Raw genomic sequence first — 13,560 nt, 5'->3', positions numbered from 1 at the left:
AAAATAATCAGAATAATAGCAAGAATATATTTAAAAATTCAAACTGATGATTTTATAAATTAATTGTCAATTCCAAATTCATTGTTTCCTGGCCAGCCACTAAGCTGCAGATCTATGGGATTTGTGTTCATTCTCAGTCCATATAAATATTGTTTTATTTCAAGATGGCAGGTTAGGTTTGACAAGGGGAATTTTTTCCAGCATGAACCTAACGCAGAGTACTCCAGTAAATTACCCAGCCGTCTCCAAGTGTAAAATTCACATTGGATAAAAGCCTGACACTATTTAACAGATGCAACCAAGTGTCCTGAGGGCTTTACGTAAAGTCAATCCAGTGGACTGCAGTTTAATATTAGTATTGATCTAAGAACACAGGGGCCCATATATTACCGTACAATTAACTAAGGATCAGCGTCATTTAGAGAAGCCAACGTCCAACTGCTCCAGGACATCATCAGTAAATAAATATTACCAGATTAAAAAGGTAATATACAGGTGTTCACTATCACAAATTGAAATATCAGCCCTGTCAACCGCTGACATGGTGCACAGTTAGTGAAGGAGAGCAGCAGAGTGGTGAAAGATTTAGGGATGGGGGGGGGGGGGGGCGGACATGGAAAATAAGACAAATAAACGTCAATCAGGCAAATGCATAACTTGTCTGCCAAGCAGTTTCTGAATTTCCCATGAATAATTTCTGTACTGCTCATCTAATTGTAAGAAACCAATCATCAGCCAGGCATCACCCGCACAACTGGTAAAGCATAAATTACTTCTTACTTTGATGGGATGACACCATTACAATTATAAATGGCAACAGCAATCAGCATTAAATGCAATCCAATTTGGGCTGGATTTCCCCACAGAGCGCCACGAAAGCGAATCAGCTTAAGTATCCAGGCCTGGTCGTCTCCAGCTTGCCTCAAAAGTCAGAAAAACGAGGGAAGAAAATGTAGAGCAATCCAACCGGGGTGGAACAGGCATGGTTTTTATTTAAACATGTACAGGATCAGAGGAATTACATTGAAATTACTTGTTAAAAAAAAAATCAAGCCTGCTGCCCAATATTTTCTACAAATCAAGTTTCCACATGTAGAAAAAAAAAAAAAAACGAAACCAACAACATATGCAATTAGTCCTGCGATACAGAATTCAGAAGAATGTGGATCAGAGAAGGTTCTCATGGCCCTTTGTAGAGAGCTATCCAAATACCGTCCTAAACTTAATTATTCTTAAATCAAAAGCAGAGGAACTTGGGGGTGTGGGGGGTGGGGGATGGCAGCCACGAGCCAAAAACAGCCCGGCCCCCCCCCCATGTTCACATGGGGTAGTTGAGCAACACGTCCTGTTTGGCCAGCTCCAGCAACATGGGGTCGTCGAAGAACTTGCTGATGCTGACATCCTCGCTCAGACCCTGAGGAAGAGGACGAGTCTAGTCAGGGTACGCGGCCAGATGAAGGCCACCGGATACGGAGCGTCTCCACGGAGACCGGGGCGTGTGGAGAGGCCCCGCCCCACTCACCTTCCGCCGCCGCGTCTTGATCATGAACTCCCTGGCCAGGTGAGGCGCCGGCTGCGGCTCCAGGGGTCGGATCACGATGCTCTTGTCCAGCGGATCTCCGGGGACAATCTTGTCAGATGGAAAACGGGTGTGAAGACAGAGAGAGAATGAGGGAGGATGGGTGAAGGATGACACACAGACACAGACAGACAGACAGACACACACACACACACACACACGAGTGCCCTTTTCAGGCACAGGAAAAGTTCTCATGAGAAACTCGGGTTCTGCTCTGGGGGGGGATCCAGCCCAGTGGCTGAGCATTCGACCTGCATCCTCAGCCGTTTCCTACTTGTCTTGTGCAGCTTGAAACTAATTGTGAAGGGAGATGACGAATCCCTCAATTAAGCAACTGGACAGAACGTCAATACGTGGGGAGGAATGGGTATGTGCAGGGGGAGGGGGTTTAAGTAATTAATATTGGGGGGGGGGGGGGTAACTCTATGGCCCAGTCATTTAATTGGCAAGTCCTTCGACAATCCAACTGTATCAATATGAGAGAAGCCTGAATTCAGCACTTCAGTAGATAGGGCTACTCAGATCCAGGTCTAGAAGAAACAATGACAGTTTGTTACGTCTGATAGGCGCTTGACACTGAAAGTATTCTCATCTCATTACTGAGGCCACTTAAAACTGGAGAGCTAAGACGCGGGGGGGGGGGGAATCCAAATTCCCAGCAAGGCGCAAGGGTACAGACTTCAGAACTGAAGCATTTTAAGGCTTACCAAGATCACCTCTCTAGATACAAATAAATACAGGAGTCAGAATGCTATCAAATCACCTCACAATGTCTGCTTTTATGAAACTCACATGATTAAGGGAATGTGCCAGAGTTTGCGTTTCTCAGTGGAAAAGGGCATGCGAACAGGTGATTGGATGAGAGGGAAATCAGAGATCAGCCAATGAGCAGTTTCGCAGAGTCCAGCAAGGCTGCGTCGAGCTCAGACCCCTAGGGGGACATTTATTATGTCTATTTTGCAAATGTCACGCCTCTTAACATGTCCTCAAATTCCACTAAGGGCCGCCATGATCACATAAAAAGACACTGTGACCACGCTGTAGAACACTAATATGAATAATCAACAATAACTCCAGCCTTACCAATTATTTTAGTCAAATTTTTAGATCTGTCTGAGCAATCCTTCCAACACCAGTATCAGGCAAATATTCAACGCTACCCTTATATTTAAGAATTACAACAGAATGTGGATCTGGAATCTGTCATTTTCCATTTATGCCACACACACACACACACACACACACACACACTTCAGTCTGTCAAGCATAATTATCTCCAGGGACATTTATCACATGCTGCTTGCAGGTCGATTTATCTATCAATGAACTATTACATGTAATACGGTAATGTATAAGGGGTGGGGATCACCATGGCAACAGGCCCTACCTGCCAGTGGTGGAAGACGGAGAGGGCGAAGGCCTGGCCCTGGGTGTGGGTGCGCAGGTCCGTCTCGAAGCCAAAGGAGTCGATGGCCGGGATGAAGGCCTTGATGGTGTAGAGGGGGGAGCCGGGAATGGGAGCGTCCTGCGTCACATGACCCCTACGGGGAAATGTCACGGTCACTTCAGAGTCTGACGTGTACAGTGATAATTCTGGTCATTGAAATGTGCCATTTAGTCAGTGTATAAATGTGCACTCCAAACAGAAAATTAGGGGCCTTCTAAGAACCCTTATAAGGGGGGGGGGGGACAGGGGTGTTGCTAGAGATTTTAGGCCCCATGAAAGCTTATCATTCTGGGCCCCCAGCCCAAGCCAATTCAATCATGTTCCTAATTTTTTAGGGCCCGTAGGTCCTTGAAATCACCCCCCCCCCCCCTTTATGGTGCCCCTAATAGGAAGGCGAACAGAATGTTGGGTTATATCTCTAGATGTGTGGAGTTTAAGTCAAGGGAGGTGATGTTACACTTATATAATCCCTTGGTAAGACCCCACCTAGAATACTGTGTGCAGGTTTGGTCACCATACCTCAAGAAGGACATTGCTGCCTTAGAAAAGGTGCAACGAAGAGCTACGAGAATGATTCCTGGTCTTAGAGGAATGTCTTATGAGGAGAGGTTAGCGGAACTGAATCTGTTTAGCCTTGAGCAAAGGAGACTAAGGGGGGATATGATTCAGGTCTATACGATTCTAACAGGTCTGTATGCTGTTCAGCCAAATGACTATTTCAATATTAGTCTAAATACCAGAACTCGTGGCCATAAGTGGAAATTAGCGGGAGAACATTTTAAAACAAATTTGAGGAAGCACATCTTTACACAGCGTGTAGTTAGAGTATGGAATAGTCTTCCTGCTAGTGTAGTGGAAGCTAAAACCCTGGGTTCCTTTAAATCAGAGCTAGATTAGATTTTAACAACTCTGAGCTATTAGTTAAGTTCTCCCCAAACGAGCTTGATGGGCCGAATGGCCTCCTCTCGTTTGTAAATTTCTTATGTTCTTATGTTCTTATGAAGGGAGTTCCCAGTCGTAGCATAAATTATATATTTACAAAAAAAAAATTCCTTGCTTTCAGATATCACGAAAACATCAGAATTTTAGCAAATGCTACATTTTGGCCTCTCTTCATAGGGGGCGCTCTTGAGCAGTTGGCCAGGACACAGACTCACCTCCTGCGGGCCAGCACTGTATATACCGCAGATACACAGTCAGCAGGAGCCTGCACCTCTACAAAGTAATAGGGTTCCATCAACCTGGGAGTGGCCTGGACAGGAAACAGCCAATGGCAGAAGAGATTAGGTGACATCATGGGACATCTAATGTCAACTGGGTGGATAAGCGGCCAGCAGAACAAATCCATGGCATCTATTAAGGTAAGCTGAGAGATCTATAAAATGTGCAAAGAGAGATGGAGGCTCACCATGAGGAACGCGGAGTAAACCACTCTGCGGGCCGTGGGGATGACCTGGCCACCCCCGCGGTGTAGGGGTTCTTGAGCGATGACTGCGTCCAGGATCTTGAACTTCACATTGCGGATGGCTGTGGGTGGGAGTTTGGGGGGGGGGGGGAGCTTAAAAATCGGTCGAGTTAAAGGGGTGGGATCATGAGTACTGGGAGGGCAGGGCGTAGGACAAGTCACTTACGCTCGTCACACAGCGGCCCCTCCCTGGTGCCCCACTGGAATCCCTGCACGATACTGTCCTTCACGGAGCCCAGAAGGGCCTTGTCCACCTGCCATCAAAACACACAAACACGGCACTTAGTACCAGTGCAGACTAACACCATCTCCAACATGAATGTACACCATCTCTAACATGAATGTACACCATCTCTAACATGAATATGTGATGGAACTGATTCAACTCTAATTTGACCGAACGTGACTAAGTTCCAGATCACAAAATGATTTTGCTACCTTCTAACTCCAATCCATCTCCTACTGACATTCAGTCCATGTTTTTTTTTTTTGGTTAGTCCATTTTGTCATTTACAGCCATCCGCACCTCCGTATACAGAGGAATATAATCCACTTTCTAGGCTGACCATGCCTTACTCTACAAAAACATATCAACCAATTTTTTTTACAGCAGTTTCAGCAACCAGAAAGTACAACACACCAAACTCAGGGCATGAAAATGGCATATGGATTATATCTTCAACTGGGTCGCATTCGGTACTATTAAAGATGGTGCCATATATCCTGGGTGTCATTTGGACTCATGCAAACATTAAGAACCCATGATGATGAAAGTTGGGCACAATAAAAGTCTAAAAATGGGGGATTCTGTAGAATAAGATCCGGACCTCTGAGGGCAGCGTGTCGTCCACCAGAATATTGGGCCCAGTGGTGTCTGGACCAAAGGCCCAAATCGATCGGGCAGCCAGCAGATCCCAGTCGTACTTTGTCTGGAAGAACTCTCCAAGCTTCTTCCTGGGGAAGGGCCGACAGTTCACAATGAGGCCATTTGTAATGTCACTTTACAAAGCCTCCATCAGATTACCATTGACAGGTGCAACCTGTTGAATGCAGACAGTAGTGATGGCCGACCAAAGCTTCATGAACCATTTGCTGTATTTTTTTAAACCACTAGATGGTGCTCTCTGTTCCAGAAAGTGCTCAAAGCAAACCCCAATTAAACCAATAGCACCATCTAGTGGGGTCAGAAAATACAGCAAATGGTTCACGAGCCTTCCTTTGGCCATCACTAGTAGATAGCACCACACCCACCTGTTCCACGTGATCTGCACCACCTCGTTCTCTATGTCCTCCGCCAGACCCTTCTCCAGAGGTTCTGCGATCATGGTGATCTTGTTCCTGTCCACGACAAGAGACGGGTCAGGCCAAGTCAGAGTACAGAGATGAGGAGACCCGAAGACTGTAGAAATCAATAACATTGACGTAGGTCGATATTTCAACCATTTTGCTTTGTGGGGGCTTTTGTAATATTTCCTGGGAAGACACCAGCAGACGGAGACGGAAAGGTTCGGCCCCTCACTTTTTGTTGGGTGTCTCAGCGAAACACTTCAGGGACGAGGTTTCCACGACCGTCTCACAAAACGTCACCACGGGATCGGCCACCTGCAGAGGGGAGACCAGGCAGAATGTACCTAGCTGTGTACTTCAGACAAAAATAGATGGAATCGACATTGTTTTAGCGAAACAACATTGTATGAGCACACCGCCCATGCAGGGTCCCCAAGACTAAATTTTTCATTTGATCTGATCCCACCTAACATGCTCGATTTTCTGACGTAAATGTGACATCACGGGATTAGTTAGCAGGACTAATTAAGTAATTACCGACATGTTTTGCACCCCACCATGTATATCTGAACATGGATTAAATTAATGTGCATTTACAAATGGTGTAACTATGTTATGTTTGCTGTGTGCTTCATTAGTGTACAACCATGAGTATTGTGTCAATTGTTGGCTTCCCCGTCTGTGTTGCTGCTAATATTTAACCAAAAGTGGCTGTTAATAAAGAGAACTTCCATTTTAAAACAGCCGTCTATTAAAATGAGTCACACACTCGCCACAAAATGTTTATTTGTGCTCTGTCTGTAGGTCAAGCGCATCAAAAACATTCTGCGCCCACTAGGGTTGTGGAGTGACATAGGATGAACAATTTCGGGATGTTGTTGCTCTCTGACAGGGAAATGGACGTGGGGGGCTACGGAGGACCGAGGAGGGAAAGTGCTCACCTTGATGTCGATCTCGGAGTACATCTTACGCAGGTCGTGCATGACGCAGTCCAGGTAGAGCTCACCTGTGCCCAAGATGACGTGCTCACCAGACTCCTCCACCTAAGAGCATCAAAGTGAGGAGAGAGCACGGCCAATCAAGAGTGGCTCCGCGATGATGCGTTCTGCAGGCGTGGATCAGCTGTGGCGTGCTAGGAACTTGGAGGCTGACATGGCGAGGAGCCCATACCTTGGTGGTGAGGGAGGGGTAGCTCTTGTTGACCTTCCTCAGGCCGTCCAGCATCTTGGGAAGCTCAGAGGGGTTTACTGGCTCCACGGCGATCTTGATGACAGACGCCGTGTTGAACTTCAGAGGCCGGAAAATCTGAGCCTGGGGGAGGGGCGACAGGGTGGGGAGGTGATGTCAAAATGGGGGGGGGGGGGGGGGGGGGGCTGGAGATCGGCTGGGAATCCCAGCGGGGGCCGGCGCTCGCCAACCTCCTCGTTGCCACGCGGCTCTGTGATGGTGGCCGTCTTGACGATGGGCTGGTCGCATCCCTCGATCAGAACCCAGTTTCCTGCCGGCACCCGATTCACTTCTATCTGGTACCTGGGTTCAAGAAGTAGGTAAGAAAAAGAGCCCCATTGTACAACTGGGGTCATACGATAAGAGAAGCTTATTGGACGGCGTGCCGGCTGCTGGGGTTACCTGGCGACGGAGATCCAGAGGCGGCCCACGGTGCAGACCTGGGAGTCCTCCTCGTCCTCGAGGGTGTAGTTCTCACCAAGGACCTTGACGGGCTGGCCGGCCTGGATGGTGCCACTCAAGACCCGGCCAAAGGCGTGGAACTGAACGCCGTCCTTGGTGCTGTACATCTTGGTTGTGTGGCACATCAGGGGACCCTGGGGATGGCGGGGGGTGGGGGGGTAGTTCACATTAACAACCTGTACCATCTTCATCGCCGCATTGATGTAATATGAATTACTCTGACCCCCCCCCCCCCCCCGGCCCCCTCGTCCACCCACATCAGGGTCGCACTCCAGCATGGCCTCCCCCAGGTCCGAGTCCAGGCCTCCCGTGTAGCTGTGCTCAATTTTGCTCCGGGCCCCCGTCTGAGGAGAAGGGATGTGCTGTACACACATATCCACAAAGCCTGTTTGAAAGGGGGGGGTCATCAGTTTGTGAAAACATAGATATTAGCATTTTAAACACCACTGAGGGGCTACTGTACCAAGACATTACTACTTCATAAGCAAAGGGGTTTCCTAAAGCCATTTCAGGAAATAGATGAATACAAGTTTGCCTCATCATTCTTATAAAACATATTCTAATCACTTATTGATGCATCAGTTTACCATTTTAGGCATTTTTGATAAACAGACATTCAGCTTCCTTGTCATGTGTAGAGGGTACATAGTCCGAAGCCGGGTCAGAATGGAGCAGGGCCCCCGTGTGGCCGGAGGGCGGAACTGCGGCAAACATACCCGTGAACTCGCCGAAAAAGCGGTTGGAGACGAGCCGCAGCAACGGCCGGATGTTCAGCTTGAGCTCATCCTTCGTCAGGTGGATGCCCAGCTCGTCCAGCACCCGCGGCAGCGAGGTGTCCACGTCCCCCACCACCTGGGGGGGGCAGTAAAGACGGCACATTCCACGGGGCTCCTCACGCAGAAACGTCAGTCACCCCGACTGCCCTCTCGATGGACGCCCTTCAGGGCTCACCTGGGACAGGATTTTGTAGAGGGGCTCTAGGACGAACTCTACGAAGCTTCGCTGCGAGTTGCTGCTGGGAGCCTTTTTTGTGAACTTGCGCCTGGCGGGGGGGGGGGGGGGTGTCATATAATCGACTGAAATGTTACACTCGCACGCATGCGAAGTGGACCAGTCAGACTCATTAGGTCCGTCACCCGATTAACAAAACGAAGAGATTGTGAAATTGAGCGGATTCTTACGTTTTAGGGTTGAAGTAAATGTCACCCCACAGACGTTTGGCGAACTCGTTGTAGTTAATGTCCCCTGGAAGGAAAGTAATAGAGAGCCTATGAGTGAAATGGCAGTTACAGCACGACGGTGGTGGTGGGGGGGGGGATCGGGTGGGCAGCGAGCAGCCAGCAGGAGAAGCCGTCCCCACCGTGGGTGTCGGAGTAGATCTTGGCGAAAGAGCCCAGGGTGAAGCAGATGCTGTACTGTGAGCTGGCGAAGCAGACGTTTCCCAGGAGTGGGGACACCACCACGCTCTCGTCCGTCGAGTATGTACTGTGGGGGGGGGGAAAATCGTCAGCTTGGCCCAGAAGCCCGAACAGGCTGGTGACGGGGGAGGGGGGGGGCGCCCACCTGAGCATGCCGTTGACCTCGTCCACGATGTGGCGCAGCTTGTAGTAGGCGTCAGTGGGCGGCAGCTTCAGCTCCAGGATCAGCCGATCCACCTTGTTGATGCAGACGGTGATGGCCAGCCGCTCCTGCACGGCGTGCTTGATCAGCCGCTCCGTGTTCAGCATCACCTGTAGGGGGCGCGTGCTGCGTGTGAATGACCGGATGGTCTCTGGAATGCGGCTCAGAGACAGGAACTCATAAACTCTAGCGGAGCCTGTACACTGACACCAACCCCCCCCCACCTCATCTGTATATACACATGTCTGTCTCATGATGGGATGGAGTACATGAAAACCAACATTCTTAACAACTGCACACCCTGCTCACTATTCACTTTTCACACTCAAAACTGAAGTGACACACTCGTGACCCAAGCGGCCCTCTTCACAAAGCAGAAGCTTTGTGCCACTCACGCCTTCTGCCGCGTCGATGAAGAGAACGACGCCGTCGGAGATCCGGATCCCGGAGGTGACCTCGTCCGAGAAGTTGACGTGTCCTGCACAGATGAGCAAGACGTCAGCCGCAAGCCCTCAGAAACAGGAGAACTTTGTACGACGTAGGGACTCGCTGCCAGAATCCCCTCCGCCGCACCAGCCTGTGCATTCTGTACCTGGGGTGTCCATGATGTTGAAGAGGTAGGATTTACCCCTGGAGTCCGGCAATACCATGGTAACAGGTGTGCTTTTGATTCCCACCCCTCGCTGAAGAAAAAACAACATTAATTCACACAGCAAACACAACCTGTACACTATCAAGTCAGACATTCTGATTTGTACAAGGCTCACCTCCTGCTCAGTGAAGAGAATGTCCGTATAACGCAGCTAAAACAAGGGTAAAGCAGAAAAACGAAAGGTTCACTAGAAACTCAGAGCTGAAATGTTCATTTCAATCAAGCCGATCAGCAAAGTCAATGAAAACGGGACAAAATGATGCAGCTTGAGGAAGCGAGGCCCGTTTTCAGAACGCTTGTTTGACGCACGGCCAGGACACTCACATCCAAGTCGTCTCGCTTACGGATCTCCGGGTGGGTCTGTTCGATCAGGCAATCCACGAAACAAGTCTACGGGGAACAAGACACGTCAATGCATTTCGGGAGTCGCACGGCAAACTTTGGGAAAGCCAGGCGGGCAAAGCCCAAAAGCCGGCAGCGTCGACAGACTCGTCACCTTGCCGTGGTGCAAGTGGCCGCACAGCGTGACGTTGCGGATCAGTTCGGGACTGTCCATCAGGTCTGCCAGGAATCTGCCAAATGGAAAAGCAGGTTACACAGAAGTACAAAAGGGTACAAGTGCCAACTAGGTAGGGGAGCTTGGCTGAACTAGTGGTTAATGCACATATTACATGATTAAAAGAAGAGGAACTATGTCTTTGGTGCTTACTCCATTTCATAGACTGTAACCGGCAGCTCCTGCTCCATCAGGGTGAACTGTTTGGTTTTGACAGGTTTGATGATGGGCTCTGAAAAGTGAGGAAACTTCACTCTTAAATCACAGATCTGCAAAATTAGTTATTTTCATCACTGTATCACATTTGATCATTGTTATATCATGTTTGACTTTTGATTGTGTCCAGCTGACCTGTGAGGGGTTGTGTGTCCTCTTCCTGGACAATAGTCTCCACCTCTGGCCCATACACTTCTTCTGCTGTGGAGTAGTACTTCTTGTCCTCATGCAGCACCACCTCCATCCCTGGAACATCCTCGTCAGCATCTCCCTGCTCATCGTCGTCATCCTCATCTGCCTAGAGACAAAACACATGTGAAATGTTACACGGTGGACTATATGATAACATACCAAGCGGAAGTAGCCAGCCATAGTGACACATAAACCGTATCCAAGAAAGTCATTTTGGCTAACGTTGCACTAAAGTCGCGGGACCGCCAAGATTTTTTTACCTCATCGGCATCGCGATCCTCGGCTTCCACATCATCATCTTCGTCTGAATCTAGCTCTGGCCCAATGTAATTTCCGAATTCGTCGTACAGGTCCGCCTCCATGATGGAAAAAATCTGAAAGTTGCAGCGATCTCTTTCACTTAAGCTCCATTTACAAATACAAGAATGAACTCACTGCATACTGAAAACTAAATGAATGCAAACGAATGGCTCCACTTTAAAGTCGGTCATGCCAATCCAGCAAACATATTCTGCTCATTACGTCGTTTTAACTTAATAAACAATCATTTATGGCTTTATATCTGTATAACCTATCCGTCACGTTTAGCTAATGTTAGATTGCTGGCTAATGTTATCCTCAATAGAACCGCAAAAAGCAACGGGAATTCAACAAATTGTACTTATATAGAAATACATACAACCAGCCTTCTCACCTGATTTTGATACTATCACTTCTTTGAAAACAACTCTGTAAGAAGGTGCGCGTATGTTGTTACTCTATTCCAATAAACCATTTACTTTCCACTCCGTCTGTAAGCCATGCACCGCAAGGACCCTTCATTCGGCAAACGCAAGTTGCGCGTCGACTGACGGAGGTTTTTGGCGTCCAATACATTGCCTTTTCAAAAACAAGCTACATTATTTTGTTTTTTCTTTGTTTTAGTGATTTTTGAACAACCATCAAATTTTATGATTATACTAGCAAGACGTTAAATGTGAACATATAGGTGAAATAAAAATAAAATTATTATACTCGCTTTGATAGCAGGCTCATTTTTGCCTTCCCCGTGATGTTGCGCATGCGCATTCAAAACACTTGAGTAAAAGCGCGTTCCCTATGAAAATAGATTCGGAAGTGTAAACAGAGCTGCATTTTTACAACCTATGAATCAGCCACTATGCGGCGCTACATTTAAAAACACGGAGGCTGGAGATCACTACTCCTCCATAAAGGTGCCACTATTAATTGTAGGAAATGTACATTTGTATTTTTTTCTTGCTAAGACTATTTTTAATTACAATTTTGAAAACGGCACCTTAACTTATGTATTTTGACATATTGACGCATTATGATGTTTAGGCCTATGTTGAATACAACACTTCACCTCTATGAAGTCGAACCAATATATTTAACATTTCTGCCACATAGAGGTGAAGTGTTGTATTCAACATAAATTGAAATCTACCCCGACTTCCTAGTTTTATTTGTGATAATGTAACAGAACAAATATAATTATAACTGGGTCGGTTTCAGTTTATAAAAAAGGTGGTCTTTCTGTTTTACACGAAAAAAGTGACCATGGGCCTGGGGTTTTATTTTCACATGTGCTCTTCTGAAAGTGCTCTACGGTATTTGTTGCTTTTCTGATTCAACGAATTAACCGAAATGTGTGTGCGACTGACGCATTTGATTTCCATTATACGTCATCCATATTCTGTGGATTTGGTGGTAGTGTTTTTCTTTTTGTGATATAGAATGTAGTGTGACAGAAAGATCTACATTTTCCTTATTAGTATGCCTGTCATTCATGAAATATAGCCTCACTTAAACGCTGAAAGAAGATATAGGCCGTAAATCAGAAATGCCGTCCATTTTAAAACTTTAATTAAACAGGAGATGCAAATGTCAAATAAGTACGTAAAACCACCAGTAAAAGAGGAAACCTTCGTTTTTGTTGATGGCTTTGTATTCCTTTTGGTCATAATAGAATGCACATATATATTTTATTCATGTAAATTTAAAAACACGAATTAAACACGCTGAATTAAAAATAATAATAATAATAATAATAATAAAATAATCACTGACACAGAGCAAGAAACAGCACCTGAAGAAATTCGTGGTAATCCAGTTAATAAAATGCATAAAATAATAGTAACAGAACACAGAAAACGTTCTGCTTGTTGTATCTCAGTATTTGATCTTGAGAAAAGAGATCGAGTTTCTTTAATAATATTATAAACCTGACATGATCGACAGGAGACCCGCGATCTAATGTAAGGCAGCAGGTGGCGCTAATAGAAGAAAAGACAATTTGGTCAACAATCAGTAAAATAACAAATAAAAATGTGAAATAATTACTCCTGATACAACAAAGTAGTAATAATAATAATACAACTAATAGAGATTCATAGATTCAAGACATCTAGAAATCACGAAGTTATACTTGTTTTGCTATTATTAAATTACATTACACAATTACAAAAAAAACTACAAAGTTAGGGTAGTTAGCTGGTTAGATTTCAATTTCTATTCTTAATCATTCCAATTCCGATTAATAGTCATTCCTAACCTAAGCAGTACACCACTAATGCTGTTGTCTGATATCGCAGTATCAGACGTATGAGGTTGAACGTGGTTACCAACAGTACTCATGCTTATATGACATGATATCAGTCTTTGAAACTGAGGACAGGATAAAATATTATTTTAATCAGTTTGCTGGCTTTATGACACTGACTATGTAAAGAAGCCTAGATGTGTGGGACAAAATTTGTTTTTATTCAACAGAAACTTGGTCCTAGATTATATTGGGTTCCGACTCTGCGAGTTTTCATTTAGACACTGATAATTTCAGGGAACCATTTTTTTTGGA

General features: G+C 46.3%; 1 protein-coding gene across 1 annotated transcript; it reads right to left on the bottom strand.

The window, feature by feature from the left end:
* Positions 1–967: 967 nt before the first annotated feature.
* Positions 968–11,549, bottom strand: eftud2 (elongation factor Tu GTP binding domain containing 2). Its single transcript, XM_072704910.1, has 28 exons — positions 11,398–11,549; positions 10,964–11,077; positions 10,647–10,809; positions 10,449–10,527; positions 10,236–10,311; positions 10,064–10,129; positions 9,855–9,890; positions 9,680–9,770; positions 9,483–9,565; positions 9,031–9,197; positions 8,828–8,952; positions 8,649–8,712; positions 8,419–8,509; positions 8,184–8,319; positions 7,725–7,852; positions 7,408–7,601; positions 7,197–7,308; positions 6,949–7,089; positions 6,720–6,821; positions 6,011–6,093; positions 5,743–5,829; positions 5,319–5,445; positions 4,658–4,745; positions 4,435–4,553; positions 4,184–4,278; positions 2,967–3,120; positions 1,523–1,630; positions 968–1,414 (listed from the first exon to the last, which is right to left on the bottom strand). Exons 2-28 carry the CDS (start codon positions 11,063–11,065, stop codon positions 1,319–1,321), a joined length of 2,913 nt encoding a protein of 970 aa, XP_072561011.1. The 5' UTR covers positions 11,066–11,077; positions 11,398–11,549; the 3' UTR covers positions 968–1,318.
* Positions 11,550–13,560: the final 2,011 nt, after the last annotated feature.

This window comes from Paramormyrops kingsleyae, chromosome 22 (genome assembly GCF_048594095.1).
Source record: "Paramormyrops kingsleyae isolate MSU_618 chromosome 22, PKINGS_0.4, whole genome shotgun sequence".
Lineage (NCBI taxonomy): Eukaryota > Metazoa > Chordata > Actinopteri > Osteoglossiformes > Mormyridae > Paramormyrops > Paramormyrops kingsleyae.
The sequence above is the reverse complement of the archived record's forward strand: the minus strand, read 5'-3'. Positions and strand labels throughout refer to the sequence as shown.

Excerpts from the sequence above, each read along its gene's own strand:
- eftud2 (XM_072704910.1), bottom strand. The coding sequence starts at position 11,065 with ATGGAGGCGGACCTGTACGACGAATTCGGAAATTACATTGGGCCAGAG. Across the intron at positions 7,853-8,183 it reads CTTTTTCGGCGAGTTCACGG|GCTTTGTGGATATGTGTGTA; the intron begins GTATGTTTGCCG and ends CCTTTCAAACAG. Across the intron at positions 4,746-5,318 it reads ACGACACGCTGCCCTCAGAG|GTGGACAAGGCCCTTCTGGG; the intron begins GTCCGGATCTTA and ends TTTTGATGGCAG.